This window comes from Haemaphysalis longicornis, unplaced genomic scaffold (genome assembly GCF_048455015.1).
Source record: "Haemaphysalis longicornis isolate Haplotype H1 unplaced genomic scaffold, Haemaphysalis longicornis Haplotype H1 scaffold_3, whole genome shotgun sequence".
NCBI lineage: Eukaryota > Metazoa > Arthropoda > Arachnida > Ixodida > Ixodidae > Haemaphysalis > Haemaphysalis longicornis.
In genome coordinates this window covers 77,498,690-77,516,184 of record NW_027526335.1, presented here as the reverse complement: position 1 = coordinate 77,516,184, position 17,495 = coordinate 77,498,690, and the positions used below count along the sequence as shown (strand labels likewise).

At 48.4% G+C, this 17,495-nt stretch overlaps 1 protein-coding gene across 1 annotated transcript in view; it reads left to right on the top strand.

Annotated features, from left to right (window-relative positions):
* The first annotated feature begins 49 nt into the window (after nt 1-49).
* Nucleotides 50-17,495, top strand: part of LOC144174673 (HHIP-like protein 1) — a 65,426-nt gene continuing 47,980 nt past the window's right edge. Inside the window, exon 1 of the mRNA XM_077703472.1 lies at nt 50-529. Within this exon, the coding sequence (XP_077559598.1) occupies nt 104-529 (426 nt within the window). The 5' untranslated portion in view covers nt 50-103. The remainder of the gene's footprint in view (nt 530-17,495) is intronic.

The following is a 17,495-nucleotide window of genomic DNA, read 5'->3' as shown; positions in this document are numbered from 1 at the left end:
CTCGCTCCCGGGTTGCGCAGCAGACGATATGCTCACTAGAAAGCCCGCTTTCAGGCGCGAAAGTTCCGTCGACGGGGAAGTTTGAGCACCGTTTGGCTTCGAAATGCGTGCGGCGAAGTTATTTTCTGTCTTGGCTCTGTTCGAAAACGTGGTGTTTATCAGGTCGGAACAATGTTACGGCCTCGAAAAATTGTTATGGGGCGTTAGGCATCCAGTAACTGTGGCCCATTTGCCCAACAGCGACCAAGATGTTCTCGTAGGGGAACACCGAGGTACTGTTGTACAAATGTCCCTGCGTGGTTTCAGTAATGATAAAGTTAATGTGTTTTTGAATATCACAGATAAAATTATAACGTCTAATGAGCCAGCAGATGAACGCGGACTGCTGAGTTTTGTTTTGGACCCGGAATTCCCGAAGGAAAAGAGCGTTTACGTATGCTACAGTGCTCCCACGCTACTGCCCGGAATGGACCACGAAACCAAAGTCTCCAAGTTTACGGTTTCCAGGAACCAGCGGGAGAAATGGGAGGTGAGACCTTTTGATCATGATTTTATTTTTCCAGAATTTATCCGTACTCGTGGGTTGGCTCACTTATTTGATGTCGGAAACAACTGAGGCTCCCAGCCACTCGTTGCGAAAAGTGGGTCACCGAATAAAAATGCTCTTAATTTTTTTTTTCTCTTTTTTTTTGCAAAATTAGCGAGAAAGAGCGATTTTTATAGACATGTAGGCAAATATCGAGGCCTGCGTGAAGAAATACTTTTTTATCATGATTTTAGTTACAGGTAGGGCACCAAAACTTGTAAGCCGTTTACCCGCCGCGGTGGCTCAGTGGCTAAGGCTAGATCCACCAGATGAAGTTTCGTAGCTTATTTAGTGGCTCTAGCTAAGGCGTTGCGCTACTGAGCACAAGGTCGCGGGTTCGATTCCCGGCCGCGGCGGCCGCTTTTCTGATTGAGGAGAAAAGCAAAAACGCCCGTGTGTACGATATTCCGCTCGGTGGTCAAAATTAATCCGGAGCCCTCCACTACGACGCGACTCATCGTCTGCGTTGCGTCGGCGCGTTAAACCCTACAATTAATCAATCATAAATCCGTTTGATCGTTATTCGACGTTTTATTCGTGTGTCGAATGTACAACGCTTATTACTTTTTAGGAATTGTTGGCTGAGTTAGGGTACTAAAGCAGTGCTTTATCATGTCGGGAAAACTTTCTGTTGAGCGCAAAAAAAAAAAAAAAATCCCCGGGTTGGTGCTGCTTTGTTCTTTCTTTTCTTTAATATTGGGCCCAATTCGGACTTTACGTCCTATCCGAAACACGATAAGTAAAAGCTCGTTAATTCGCCACCCGTTAATTCGGAAAGTTCGGATAATTCGGACGGCTCAATTGGTCCCGGCCAAAGCGCATGTTAGTCTATGGGACCAAACCTTCGTTAATTCGTCAGAATTCGGCCCCGCACCGCTTAATTCGGACTTATGCTGGTCTCCTGACCGATGAAGAAATTATTAATAATGTCGCGGGCGCCCAGGAAGACCACTATTCTGATGAAGAGTCATGCGAGGAGGTGCAGCCGCGACCTCATCTCACCTCACGAAAAGTCTAGGGGGCACTTTTCATATATGGAGGACGTTTGCCTGAGCAGTTCCGACAGTTTACGTGCTGTTGGCCACTTGGAAGAGTTAAGAAAAATTGTAATCTCAGCCGGAATGTGCGCGAAAAAGCAGACGATTATTACAAAATACTTCAGCAAATAAAGGTATGCTTCTCCAACGTGATTTTAATGTTGTTTTTCCTGTTCATTCATTAATTCGGCATTCGGATAATTCGGACATTTTTCCCGGTCCCGTGAGATCCGAATGAACGAGCTTTCACTGTATCAGCGTTTGGCATGGTATTGCCTTGGGTGCAGTGACGAAGCGGTTCACATGAAAATTTTAACCCGTGAATTTGCCCGTAAATGTGACGGAAAGATAAATTCGTGGGTTCTGTACCCGTCCTTCACATGACGCCATTAGAAAAGAAGAAAAACTCACTCGTTTATGTGCATTCCTTTGTGTAAGTTGAAATTGTTGGTGGTTAGGCCATGACAGCTGATGAAAAACACATAAATTCACATTACAAAAGAGGTAGCAACGGTGAGTATTTTTAAAGCGAAGGCTTTCTTGGCGGGAGCAATGGCGTCCTGTGGAAAAACTCATGCATTTCCCCATAGAACGGTAGGTTAATTGACCGAAAAGCCATGAGCGCGTGCGCGGAAACGGGCCTCCGTTGCGTCAAAACCGGTACCTCGTTAATCACGAAAAAGGAAATACACGCATAGATCATGGAGGAGGAGTACAATAGTGTATACCTTTGTCTCATAAACCACGCATCGCTGTGCATTTAGACCGTTCGTAGAGGCGCTTACTTAGTGAGCGCGAAATTTTCGCATGGGCTTGTTCTTCGTTCGCGATTTGGGCCTTTGAAAAGTCGGCGATCGATTGGACGCACCTTCAGCGAACACTGGACGCAATTTTAGCGAAGATTTCGACGCACTTTTGACGCAGTTTCGATGCGAGAAAGATTTCGCCTTTCCTCAGCCTTCTTTAAGGAGGGACGGTATATAAAGTTTTTGTTTATGTATATACGCTCAACATAGCGTGTTAAAACACAAAAAGGAGCACCCTCTCGCTCGAAATTATTTCCTTCATAAATAGTACAAATTTCGAGCTTTAAAAAATGTCACATACAAAAAAGTCGTGAATTGTTGCAGAAGATTTTATCAGACAAATACATCAACACTAAAGTAGCCTATACACGAGAAGGACTCAGTCCCATCTGAACAGCTTCGTACTTCACGACTGCACAGAGATATATGTGGGAGTATGAACATCAACAATTAGTTGAAAATACAAATCTGATAAATAATTTAGCGTAAGTCAGTTGCAAGTGGAACTAGCTGTTCAGTGTTTACAGAAACCGCACACCACTTTTTCCCTTTCGGTTCAGTTGAATTTTGTTTCGCGCTTGAGTGACTCGAACATGGACATAATATGAGTTCCAGGATTTTCGTGGGGTTTTACGCATCTCTCGGTTTGGCTCAGCGCTATACTTCTTACAATAACTTTAAATTCTTTCGTCAACAGCTACTTTTCAACACTGCATAAGTAGAAAGTACTCTCACTGGCAATATGCCCAGCGTTTGACATTTTCCTTCAGTATCTATAGTGCTGTATACCATAGATGATGCTTTTAACTATTCTTCGAATTATGTAGTGAACGTGTTGTTTTTGTGCGTGCGTGCGTGCGTGCGCGCGTTTTAGAGCTATGTTCATCTCACAAGCTAGCTGCAGCACTGTGGAGGCTACATTGTTGTCCCCCTCAGGGCGCCTAACTAGCCTAAGGAAGCGACAAAAGGCGCCGGGGCAACACCGTGGTGTTGGCCGGGGCCGTGCGGTGCCACTTGCCGAGAGGGGAGAAGGGAGTGTCCTTTCAGGACCCCCTTCATGGCGGATTAGGCACCCTCAGTAGGCGCACTATTGATAACAATGTAGCCTCCACAGTGCTGCAGCTAACTTGTGATATGAACTATAGTATCGCAGATCGTAATGCCGTATGCGTCAGTACAGGTTCAACTATACTTATATGCTGTAAGCTTGACTTTAAACAGCTCTACCTCGGAGGTGATACTATAACACTATGGCAGCAATTTAATTAGCACCTTATCTTCTTCAGATATGTTGAGTGTGACTGCATCATGTTAGATATTCATCAAAATATATAAACCGAAATAATTAGCAGTTGTTTCCACGGGCGTAAACGGACAATGGCATAAATTAGTGTGATAAATGCAAAAAAAAAATCTTTTTAACGTAATCATGGAGCGGGTTCCTAACACCTGTTTTAACTTGATTTTTTTTATGCTGAAACACTGTCAATGCTTGCTACTACTATTGCAATCGCAGTGCCGTCCGTGTAATATTTCAAGAAATTAAAGCAGTTCCACTGAACGTAAAATCTCTCGCGTGCGGAGCAGCCTGTCGTTGATAGCGAAAGTAGTCGAGAGAAGGCACCACAGCCGCTGAAAAGGCCTATAAAACACGGGACTGAGTTGTCATTATTTTGGGGTAATTAATGCGTCCATTCGTGACTTTTTTCTTATTTTATATTGTTGTGTACTTATTTGCGGCCTACCAATGGCTTAGCGCGAAAACCACATCCAACACTTCGCATATATGAGTACCGCGTGCCTGTGTGGCGCAATGGGATTGACATCGGTTTCGTAAGTAGCGCGAAGGCTCGATCCCGACCAGGGGAAGCGGCGATATTTTCGAAGCCTCCGTTTGGGAGTGTGACGCCGCATGACTGCGGCGGCTATAGGTACCGTGACCCCGGACCAGCTACGATGAGAAGCCGGACTCCTACAGGGCTCCGCACTTTAAAAATAATAATAAAACATGAAGGAAGCTCACACTAATGCGTAAGACTTGAAGGTAGAGTAGCTGTACACAACCTTCACGACCATCACGAAGGTTTCTATCCCCGATTGCAGCCGATTTGCTTCTTTTTCGCTGCCTCAACGACCTTTACTCCATCATTGTTGCTATAAGTGAAACTTTTGAATAAAAAAAAAAAGAATCATTGGACATCACCTTCGAGGGGCGTACGCTGTGACGTGTCTTTATCGTTCCGAGCAAGGGCCATAATTAGAATGAACGCTGGAGTTATTTTGTTTTTGTTTTTTTCTGGGGGGGGGGGGGGGGGGAGGGCAGTCTTGGCCAATCTTCTTAAGTGGGTATGCTTGGGTTGACAACCGTGCACCGGAGACGCTGGGCACTCGCCGCTAGGCATGCACAGAAAAACATTCGGCATTTTCTTGGATTCTTTTTTTAAAATTTCCGGGTGGTCACCGCAATCTTGGCCAGTCTTCCTATAAGGGATATACAGTCGAGCCCACATATAACGGCGTCACTTAAAACAAACTTTCGCTTATAACGAACAAAACCCGCGTGACCGTCAAAATATACGTAATTTCAATCGCATAAAATCCCACGTACAACGAACGTCTTTGAGCCCTGCCGATCGGTTTCAGCGAACGGCCGGCGCCGCGATGTGGATTGAAATGACGGTCTCTGCCCAGCTTTGCCGGCGCAAATCGCTTTCCCGAACCTCCTCGCAGGCAAACCGGGTGAACGGGGTAGTTATTTCAAGCTACTAGTGCGAGAGCGTGACGTCTATAACGCGGATGAAACTGCGTTATTTTACCAGATGTTGCCGGATAAAACGCACGCCATGAAGGGCGACACATGCACTGGCGGGAAGCATATAGCAAAGTGCGCGTCACAGCACTTCTGTGCACTGACATGGATGGCAGCGACGGGCGCGCGCTATTCGTCAGCGGAAAATCGAAGAAGCCGCGTTGCTTTAGGAGCTATGTGCCCGTGCGCTACTGGCACAACTCTAAGGCGTAGATGACGCGCGATTTATTCGCGGAGTGGCTGAGCGAGTTCGACCGTGTTGCAGAGGCAAGGCAGGCGCGGGGTCATGACCTCGGCTGGGACGATTTCGTTTGTGCCGATGAAGATGCTGACACTGCGAAACCGGGCACGGACGAAAGCATTGTTAATTAAGAGCGGGGCAGGAGCGATGCGGAAGAATCGGACGCGGATGACGGCGAAACTTCTGAGCGTGCGCCTATAAACGAGCTTGTTGCAATGGGCTACAAAGAGAACCTTAAACAACTTGTTTACGCCAAGGGCCTCGGCGAAGAACACGCGGCTGCTCTAAATGAACTGGACACCGTCCAGTAGCGGTCCCAGAGATTGGTTTTGGGAGGGGGGGGCGAATTTTTGGGGGGAGGTAAGGGGGGGGGGGCGAATAAAGAACCGCTCCCCTTCTTGCGCCAATTCTGCGGAGGAGGTGATAACCATGCAGGCGTGTGCGCGTATGCCGTGTGAACGCACAAATCACTTAGCGACAGAGTGGTTTTTGGCGCCCCTTAGGCGGTGCAACGGCTGGCTAGAGCCCGCATTTCTGACGGTCGCAACACGTTTGCGGCCTCGCACAAGTGGGATTTAACCTCGCGCAAGTGGAATACTTGAAAAAACTAAAAATAGGAAGCTGAGGACCTTTTTTTTGGGGGGGGGGGGGGGGGGGGGGGGGGCGATCGCCCCCTTCGCCCCCCCCCCTGGGACCGCCACTGACACCGTCCTCATCAAGTCTGCACTGCGCAGGAACAAACAGCCATCACGGACTTCTTTGCGCAAAAATAAATTGTGTTTTTACATATGATTATTTTTTACTACGGTCCATTTGATTGATTGATTGATTGGGCTAAGGCGTTGCGCTGCTGAGCACGAGGTCGTGGGTTCGATTCCCGGCCGCGGCGGCCGCTTTTCTGATGGAGGCGAAAAGCAAAAACGCCCGTGTGTACGAGATTTCGGCGCACGTTAAAGATCCCCAGGTGGTCAAAATTAATCCGGAGCCCTCCACTACGGCGCGCCTCATCGCCAGCGTTGCGTCGGCGCGTTAAACCCTACAATCCGAATTGATTGATTGGGGGTAGGGAAAGTGTTTATGCTAGGGAAGAGCTAGGGAAAGTGGTTATGCGGCTGCCGGGAGCCTCCCCAGGGCCCGATGGTGTCTCTACTCCCGCGACAAAGCTACTGTCTGAAGAGTCTCCTAACGATTTGTTAAATATCGTACATGCTTCATTGGAGGAATCACGGATTTCGGCAGATTGGAGAATTGCAAAAGTTGTCCCCCTTCTAAAAAAACCCAGCCTAGGTACTGTTCCGGACAATGTTCGCCCAATCGCACTGACAAGCAACATGGGGAAATCGATAGAGAGAATTTTGCGCGGACGTTTAATCCGGTTTCTGTCTAGTAATAATATACTTAGCCCACACCAAATTGGCTTCCGTCCGGGTTGCTCCATTTGGTCAGCACATGTTGACTTGGCCGTATCCAGTTCGCGCGCAGAAATAAACAAGTACGCGCCCTTGTCACCTTGGATGTTGCGAAAGCGTATGACAGCGTGGAATATAGTGTCCTGATAGCCAAACTTACGCAATGTGGGTTACCCCAGTACATCCGTTCAGGTATTCAGCAATTTTTAAGTGATCGTAAGTTCTTTTGCTCACAAAATGGTTTTAAGATATCTCAGACAAGGGGCGTCCCTCAAGGATCGGTCCTCTCCCCCATACTATTTAATAGTATATTATTGAGTTCCATTCCAATAAACCAGGAAATTTGCACCTACGTTTACGCAGACGATATAACATTTTTTTCTGCGGCTCAAGACATTCATGTCCTGTATCAAACGTTACAAGCCTATTTGTGTTCATTCGAAAGGTGGATGGCAAACATAAAATTGAGCATCAATGTCAATAAGTGTGCCGTCCTCGTGTTCCCGGTATCCGCTCCGGTGAGCCTATGCCTGACTTGTCGGGAGGAGACTATCCCTCAGGTGGCTTCCTTGAAGGACGTTGGGTGTCATTTATGATAGTACACTGGATTGGCGCCCCCATATAAACCACATCGAGACAAAAGGAGAACGGGCACTTGGATTGCTGCGGAGAATCAGCAACAGGAGCCTTGGAATGAGAAGGGACACACTACTTTTCGTTTACTAGGGGTACATGCGTCCCATACGTGCTGCGTACTCTTTTCTGGCTCAGCCCTTTCTTTACAAACGCAACCAGCTTAGTATATTGGAGCTCCGTGCCCTAAGGTTGTGCCTCGGACTCCCAAGGTGCGTGGCCAATAACATCTTGTATCTGGAGGCACGCATGCCGCGTCTAGAGTCGCGGTTCCAACTCTTAACTGGGCTGATTTTTATGAGGATTTTTGAATCGCCACAAAGGCGATTTCTTTCGTTGCTGGTTGCTCGGCCCGCACTGTTTTTCAACTCTTGGTGGCCTCGGCACATTCGTCCTCAGTGTGTTTACGCCCAGGCATTACTTTCTGCATTGAAAATCAACATTCCCATAGTAATGCAAATGCCCTGTGAGGTCCCTCCAGCGCCTTTAACTTTTCATAATATTTTTTTCCAATAACGCCAAAATGCTTTCGTAAAGTCTACTTACAGAAATCCTGAACGACCATTTGGCAAGATTTAATGGTTGCGTAATTGTGGCAACTGATGCATCGTAACGTGAGGAGAGGGCAGGTGTGGGCATTTTTAGTCCACAGCTTAACTGGGCAGTCTCGCTGTGGTTACCAGACTTCACTCCAATATTTCAAGCTGAGTTCCTAGCGGTAATACTGGCTTTAAAGAAGTTCCTCCGCGGCACTCGAATATAGTTATAATTACTGACTCTCTATCGGTCTGTTTCGCTTTGGCATCGTCTAAAAATTCACCCCTGATCCGTGCATTCAACTTTCTGGTGCCTTCCCATTTGCCGGACATCTGCCTCATTTGGGTTTCCGGGCACAAAGGTTTAATCCTTAATGAAGAGGCTGATTCGTTGGCACGACACTAGATCAGTTCTTATTACATTGCCGTGGTTTTTCAACGATCAGACAACGTGACCTTATCAGGGCATTACAACGAATTGGACTTCCTATCTCCATGCCCGTACTTCTGTCACTAGGGGCCACATCACTGGGATATTGTCACAGAGGGGTGGCTGCAGCCATTCATGCACGTGTGTCCGAGACCAGGCGTCTGCCCTGTTAGCCTTTGTTATTACTGATATGTTTTCTCAAATTCAACCGCACCTTTCAGTTTTTAGCCAATTCTTCCTTCTAATCTCGTGCTGTTACGGGATGCCAACGGACAGGTATCTACTTTTAAGTTGTGAGCGGGCGAATTAGCCCCCTTCTTGCTCGATTACTGGTCAATCCCCCGCGTGGGTAAGCACCATAAGACGTGGAACAACAACAACAACAACAACAACAACACCGGCGTGCGCCTATGGAACTAGCTTAGCTCTGGGGCGATTGGTGACGCTGCACCGGAACCGCGTTGATAAATATACATGTGTCATGCGTATACCGTGTGTGTGTCTCATTGAAGCAGCAGTAAGTATGATAATCAAACTAATCCTGGACAACCAAGAAAGCTGAGAATAACCAGCTGAACCTTAGCTCACACTACGTATATTCTGGCATAGCCGAGCTAAGCCACTGCTATTTTTTTGTTTTCTCGTGGGTTCCTCCTTCATGCATAGAGTGTGATCGAAAAAAACGAGGGATGACCATAGTCAGGCACTGACAATTTCGGTGTCGGCAAAATGATTTCGCGAATAATTTGACACCGTTGCATCCCACTTTCAGGATGAAAAGGTGTCAAATTGTATCCTGGCGATATGCATCCTCATGCTCGGCGAAATGCGGACAATCATGAGTGCACTGTCCATCTTTGGTAGCTTTCGCGGCAACAACGACAAGGCTATATCGTAGCAAATGGGGATACTGTGGCAGGGTTAACCGGTAACTGCATCTCGTAACAGGTGCTAATGCTGTAGTGGAAGGCCACTTCCGATGTAATTTAAGCCTTTGAAGCTTACTGGACTACGCCCTTGAGGACACGGACCACCTCATGGCCACCACACTCTATAGTAAAAGGCCGGGCCCGATACACTCGTGCATTACTCGGGGTCGAGTGTTGACGGCGAGGGCTTTTGCATATACTCTTCCAAAATACCAAAATGCAGCAGTTGCGGTATACGCGCTGGTGATGCTTCGCTACTGAAAATTACTCCCCGATATCTAACGCTTCGATCCAACAAGCGCCCCCCTCCCCATAACCTTCAAGGGCGCAGAAAGAAATCGTGGGTGCGCTAACGCAATGGCATATCACAATCGCGGGCAGAGCTTTCATTGTATTGATCATTACTACGGCAAATTAAGCATAAAGCGTTTCTGTGTACATATGTCTCATCGTTTTAATAATATTTACAACGTTCCTCGAAGCGGTCGTGTGCAAAAAACACGAATCTACAGGTGCAGATGTTTTACGTCTCCTTCGGCCGTGCTCGAGCCCGCAACGCGGAGCGCAGTGCTCTCAGGACGGGGAACTTGTGGCCGCAAGCGCCGCTGTGGTCGTCGTAGTCTACGTCAAACACGGCCAGCCCGTTCACCATCTCAGTCGAGAAACCGACGCTGCGGGGTCCCAACGAAGACATCCAGCCACGGTCGCCGTCCCATGCCACGAGGCACTCGCTTACGTTGTCGTGCCACGTGCGCCAGGACTGCCTGCAGATCTCGTGGTACGGCACGTTGCGAATGAACGTGGCCGGTGAGCCGAACTCGTGACTGCTCCGGTTCTTCAACTGGAATTTGAGGCCGCCCAAGGAGACCCCGATGAGGAATCGAGGTGGCTCCGCCTGCTCCTCACCGCCGGAAGACGCTGCGCCAACCTCGTAGTCTACGGCGTCCGCCGATGGCGAGATGAGTGTCTTCGAGAGCTGGTAGATGAACTCGAGGGAGGCGCCTTCGTGGGCGCTGCGGCGTGGGTGCGGGCAGGTGGCGAAGGACGGCCGCAGCCTCTTGCCGTAGCCTTGCGAGGGCGGTGTGATGACCAGCATGTCCTTGGTATTGGCGTAGATCTCGGTGTGGTAGTACCGGACCTGCTGGTGAAGGTCGCGCGGCAGCACCACCACCACGGACACGTCCCGCACGGCCATGACGAGGTCGTGCACGCGGAAGGCGTACTTCAGCGGCTCGAGGTCCTCGAGGTAGACAGCCAAGCCGCCGGCGCCCAGTTTCCGTGCACCGTGGGACAGCTGCGTCGCCAGGCGCGCCGTGTTCTGCAGCGCCAGATCCAGGTGGTGCACCAGCACGCGGTGGCCGCCCAGCGCCACGTGCAGGCGCCTCTTCGGCAGGAACTCGTCGCCCAGGACACGCAGGAAGGTCTCCAGGTGTTTGCTGACCACCAGCTCTCCCTTGGAACTCACGTCTACGCAGCAGAAGACGACGTCCGTGCACAGCTGGACGGGGAAATCGTACACGGAGAAGCCAGGGGAACGAATGCTGCTTCGGTCGTCGTAGAAGCAGAAGAGCGTCCACGACGAGCCAACGCCTGGTTTCGTTTCCTCGTCGATGGCCAAGCCCATGTCGTTGTCCTGCTCAACAGGGCGTATTGGGCTGCCCATCGCGATGGAGGACGCTGCTTCAGGCTCCGCTCCGGACGAAGTTCTTTCGGGCAATGTAGGAGAGGTGCCCAACAGACTTGTTGACGATTCCCTCTGCAAGGTTACGTCCGCCGCGCGCTCTCTCGCGTTATCCTCGCCGCCAGATTGGGAACCATTAAAGGCCGCCGCCTCAGCGGCGTAGTAATCCTCCTCGCCACCTGCGAATTCCAACTCTTGCTCGGTCAATCCGGCAGTGCTGTTCAGTGCCGCGGCAGAGTCTGTGCTGGCGTCGTCGGCTACGCTCCTGATTTCTTCCTCGGAGCTAGCGTTCCTCGGAAGGAGCGTCGGGCTTGCCGTCTTCGGCTTGTTTTGTCCGGACTTTCGTTTCGGCAAGACTGCTCGAAGCTTATTCGCCGACAGCGAAGCGGGCTCGATCGGGTGAATCAGCGGATGGTGGTCTACTGCCGCAGGCTGCGGGCGTGCGGCGGCGCTCTTACGTAGGGTTGGAGCCAGTGACGCGGAAGTGACCACCAGTGATGTGTCGCTGCCATTGGTCAAATCGTCCATACTCCCGCCTCCCAGGATGAACGTGAGCATAACGGCGATGCAGCATACGCCAATGATGGCTAGAGTTCCAAGGACGGCCGTTACCGCTGCCTTGCCGAAGCCTGCACCGTGTGCCCTGGGGCGGTTTCGGGACTTGCGCGCCAGGGTGACGTCGCTCAAGCTTTCGCTCATACTGCAAGGAGCGCTGCCAGCAAAAGTAGGGACAGTGAAATGCGACACAGTTCCGTCTGTGATATCCAGCGGATGGACGCCTGACGAAAATCAGTAATCGCGTGCTCGCGATTACTGGCACGTGGCGGCAACGCCTCCTCCTCTTCTTCGATCTCTCTTTCAAAGCAGTTTGGATTTTGGACTTTGACTCAGGCTGCGTGGGGGAAAGCTTCGTCTTCCAACCATCTTTCTCTTAGGAAAGGGGCTTTGGTTTTTAACACGAAAGTGTTTTATTCCCGGATACACGTAGATTTCGCTGACGTCATATCTGTGACGGAAGTGGCGCCAGTACAACGAAGCAAGCGGTCTGTAAAGGGTGCACCCCTGCACACAGGGTCTTCTTGCGGGGAAGCAACCTTTAGTACTAAGTAGCATGGCGAATTACCTAGAGTGAAGCAATATAAATATTTGGGAGTGTGGATAAACGAAGGGGATAACTACTTAAGTACTCACGAGGAGCAACTTAAGGTTAAGGGAAAGCGAAACGCAGCTATAATGAAGCATAAAGCTCTGCGGGGGTATAACAAATATGAAGTATTAAGAGGAATGTGAAAAGGAGTAATGGTTCCGGGTCTCACGTGTGCGAATGCTGTACTCTGCTTAAAATCAGACGTTCTATCAGGCCTTGAAGTAAACCAGAGAACGGTAGGACGTTTGGCCTTAGGCGTGCATGGAAAAACAACTAACGAAGCAGTTCAGGGAGATATGGGCTGGGCGTCGTTTGAAGTTAGAGAAGCTCAGAGTAAAATATGCTTTGAGATGAGGTTGAGGGCAATGGATCAACGAAGGTGGGCAGCTAAGGTTTTTAGGTACCTATATTTGAAAAGCGTGGACACGCAGTGGTTAAGAAAGACTAGAAGGCTAACGATGAAATACGGAAAGAACAGTGGAGAATCGGAAACAGCCAAGGTAACCAAAAAAGGGGCAAGGCAGATTGAAACGAATAAATGCAGGGAAAAAATGGAAGCTAAAACGTCGTTAGAGATGTACAGGGCTGAGAAAATGAACATCAGAAAGGAAAATTTCTACGATAATTCCCAGGGCAGTGCTTTGCTTTTTGAGGCTAGAGCAGGTTGCCTGCTAACTAAGAGTTTTGTGGGGAAGTATTCACAAAATGATGGGGTATGTGTGGCCTGCGGAAAAGAAACAGAAACTATGCGGCACATAGTGTTAGAATGTGAGGGTATCCATCCAAATCTACATGAAGGGAATATTGGGCTTCCAGAAGCCCTAGGATTTAAGGGTATCAGAGAGGAAATTAACTTCAAGGCTGTCGATGGGACGAAAAGAAGATTAGAATGCTGGTGGACGAAAAGCAGAGAGGGGAATATTGCCTAGGACAGTTACCACCTGTAACAGGGAAAAGAAAGTATTTCGGGCCTAATAAGCTTTAGTGCCTGCCCTAAGCAGCGCTAGTATTAAACGAAGTGTGTAAAACATGGTTATATTAGTCCTTTTTTGGTAAGATGACATGTAATCACCCCGTTTCAAAGGGGAAACCAATAGCAATCATCATCATCATCATCAGTACTAAATGAGATGAGGTTGAGATGAGGTTTGAGATGAGGTTTGAGATGAGGATGAGAGCAATGGATCAACGAAGGTGGGCAGCTACGGTTTTTAGGTACCTATATGTTATATATCGGTACGCTATGTACCGGGCTAGGGTGCACGTGCCCACGAAAGACGAAGACGAAGTCCCGGTGCGCCAGAGCGTGCAGCTGACTGACACCTGTTCAATCAAGATACCTCCGACCATGGTCTGAACACTTCTCCTGAACTTGAACACCTCAGGTACCGCTGGGAGAGAAGTTTATGCCAAACTCGCTTGTGCGAAGTATTGATAACTTTTCGTTGTGGTGTGCCACCACTTAATCGGTATTTATACAGGGCAAATCTGATAACCACCCCTTTGTGCCACTTTTGCCAAGAAATTGAATCCGAAGAGCATTTCTTTCTTTTTTGCCGCCGATTTTCTAACCATCGGAGAAGGCTGCTGGAGATTCCCCTGCTACGTCTTGGACTGCCTTTAACTGTACCGGTGTTTTTATAGTTTGGGGGGACTAGGCTGGGCCGATGCCATAGGGACGTGTGCAACGCCATCCACTCCTTCATTTCGGAGACAGCTCGTCTGCAGTGTTAAAAACATTCCGATTAGGCTGACTTTTACTATAGTTTTCCTATTCTTCTCTCTGTGTTTTTTTTCTCGTGTTCTCTCTCTCTCTCTCTTACATTAATCTAGACCAAATTCTTTCTTCTGCTCCATTATTTTGCCTCGCTTGATTGATTGTAATGAAAACATAACTCTTCTTGGCCAATCCCCCTAAGTGGGTATGCGCCATTTTTTGGGCCACCACCACCACCACCGACGCCATGTTCTAGCCGCAGCCAGCGGCTGGATTCTTTTCTGATTTCTGCAATAAACGGCCTCGAGACTTGACACTATACTTGAAAAGCGTGGACACACAGTGGTTAAGAAAGACTAGAAGGCTAACGATGAAATACGGAAAGAATAGTGGAGAATCCAAAACAGCCAAGGTAACCAAAAAAGAGGCAAGGCAGATTGAAACGAATAAATGGAGGGGAAAAATGGAAGCTAAAACGTCGTTAGAGATGTACAGGGCTGAAAAATTGAACATCAGAAAGGAAAATTTTTACGATAATTCCCAGGGCAGTGCTTTGCTTTTTAAGGCTAGAGCAGGTTGCCTGCGTACTAAGTGTTTTGTGGGGAAGTATTCACAAAATGATGGGGCATGCACGGTCTGCGGAAAAGAAACAAACTATGCGGCACATAGTGTTAGAATGTGAGGGTATCCATCCAAATCTACATGAAGGGAATATTGGGCTTCCAGAAGCCCTAGGATTTAAGGGTATCAGAGAGGAAATTAACTTCAAGGCTGTCGAGGGGACGAAGAGAAGATTAGAATGCTGGTGGACGAAAAGCAGAGAGGGGAATCTTGCCTAGGACAGTTACCACCTGTAACAGGAAAAAAAAGTGTTTTGTTCCTAATAAGCTTTTTGTGCCTGCCCTAAGCAGCGCTAGTATTAAACCAAGAGTGTAAAACATGGGTATATTAGTCCTTTTTGGTAAGATGACATGTCATCACCCCGCTACAAAGAGGAAACCAATAGCAATCATCATCATCAGTGCGTTATACGTAGGGTTGTTCGTTTTCAGGTTTTATATTTTAACACGAAATTGTTTTATGTCGCGATACCCCAAGATTTCACTGAAGTCATATCCGTCACGGAAATGACTCCAGTACACCTTTGCCGAAGCGACCTGCCAGCAGGACGTCGCTCGCCAAGCACACCCACAAGAGAGCCACCGACCCGCAATCCATGCTCAGCTGCAGATGTCGCTCCATATTCCACTTTCGCGTTTTACTGATTCCTATGAAGAGGAATCAACCACAGTTTTTTTTCCGTGGACACAGTAAATTCTTCAATTCCTCAGATATTGTATAACGCTAGTAACATTGTGCCCTAAGGCGACCTAAGTAACCGCCTTCCCACCATCTTAATCACCTCCCACGTTGTAACCTTTTATGTCCTTATTAGGTGGCGTACCGAAGTGCTCATAAACGTTCGTTAAGCCAGGCAATCCAGCCGGTTTCGTACAAACTTGGTGGTAATGTGCGCGTCGGAGAGCATCCTCGCAATTTAGACAGGCTGCTCTTTTTTCAAAGCGAAAGCATTATGTGACCTATGGGAAGAAAAAACCGGAGTTGTGAGTGGCGGATGACCCCAAAATTCCACGCGCCTTCAAAAAAAAAAAAGAGATAAATTGGGACATGAACAGCGTGTGCTTTACATGACAACGAAGCCCCAGGACTCGTGATAAAAGTAGCTTCCACTTCGGGCATGCCACTAATTGGGTTACTTGCGGTCGTTCACGCAAGTGCGCCAAAAAAGGCCGAGTCGGAGGAGACGAAAAGTGTAGCTAAGAGAGCGAAACGCCCAAAGCTTGCTGCTATTCCATAAGTGTCGTTGCCCAACCCAAGTCGCATAAAGTTGCACACGTCTTAAGTATGTGTCGCTAACAATGTTTTCGCATTCAAGCCAAGTAATGAGACTTCAGTGCTTCGACGAAATTTTGAGCGCAGACCTTTTGCCTGCGACTGCTCACTGCATTCAATCCGATTATGTAAAAATTTCCCGCGGAACTTAAGTCCGCTTACATGCTTATAAGGCGAAAGCTATATGGCCTTCCCTGGCGATACTTATCAAAAACGACTTGACTGCTACATTGTGTTTACGTCCCTTTCTTCGTTTTCATTTCTTCGTCTTCTAAAGCAAACTACTTTGACAGACAGGCGGCGACACTTCCTAGAGTCAAAGTTCTCCGGGGCTGGCCTACACTTGTTCCACTCACGTACTGTCACGCTCCCTATATCTCGTTCACCTGTCACGTGAAATGACGGAGCGACGCACGCACTAGGCTATCGCTCCACCTCTGGAAACGTGCGCCGATTGTACACCACCTTCGCGATCTTAGGCACGCAATACCTGCGGAGCAATTTTTAATCGCACTGCCGTAGAGGCAGATGTGCCTGAACAGTGAGGCGAATTCGCGTGCTAACGAGCATAAACTAAAATAAATAAAATTTAAAAAACGGGCGTGGCAATATAACTATCAAAACGGCAGTGGAAAATGTAAAAAAAAATCAAGGCTTTTTTCAGACGTCGAAAGGAGAACTTTGGCACGAAGGCATGCGTGGCAATTAAATGAATGAATGAATGAATGAATGAATGAATGAATGAATGAATGAATTCATTCATTCATTCATTCATTCATTTTGCCAAAGATGGGGGTCAGGGAAGCTGAAAAATGAGAGTCGGAACCACGTTTTCGTCCCGGTAGTTCCAACCGAACCTTGGTCGCGTATACATGTACTAGTATGTACGGCATCGTACATTTGACTGTTTCAAACTAATCTCTTTAAGCAGCCTCTTCGCATATCGATAAGAATATTTCTGGGCCTCGGCCTACATCAGACACGGGGCGCAGCGCCGTCTTTGATTTCATAGTTTCAAGCCTGTTCCCTTTACTCGTGTTCTATTCCTTCTCTCCGCAAGGCAGCGTAGTCGCTCAGGGCGATTGGTCGCGATTGGGAGTCAAGGCAATCGGAATCAAGATAAATGTGTAAAAAACGAAGTAGGAAACGCCATTGAATGGAATTGTTGTCGTGTATTGTGGCTCACAAAAGCGTGCAGACGCAACTGAAGACTGAAGGAGGGATGAAGAAACGGCGGCAGCGACGGGAGGAGGCAAAACCCTAATAGGCGGCGGCCAGGCAATTGCGCTTTCGCGGGCGCCATGCCTGAGGCAGACGGCAGACAAGAAAGGTTCTGATGGACGGCGCATTTGTTCTATACCCTTGCGGACTGCTTCTGAGGCAGCAGACGTTCCCGCCTTCTTTCCTCTCAGTGCGCAAACCAAAGGAGGAGGAGGAGGAGGAGGAGGAGGAGGAGGAGGAGGAGGAGAAGAAGAAGAAGAAGAAGAAGAAGAAGAAGAAGAAGAAGAAGAAGAAGAAGAAGAAGAAGAAGAAGAAATAATCTCCGAGTCTCTAGAGTTGATTGCTAGGGGTATGCAAAATCGTTTTTCGTCTGCTCTAGCTACCTCGTCTCCTCCATCTATAGTGGTAGAGGACTTTGTA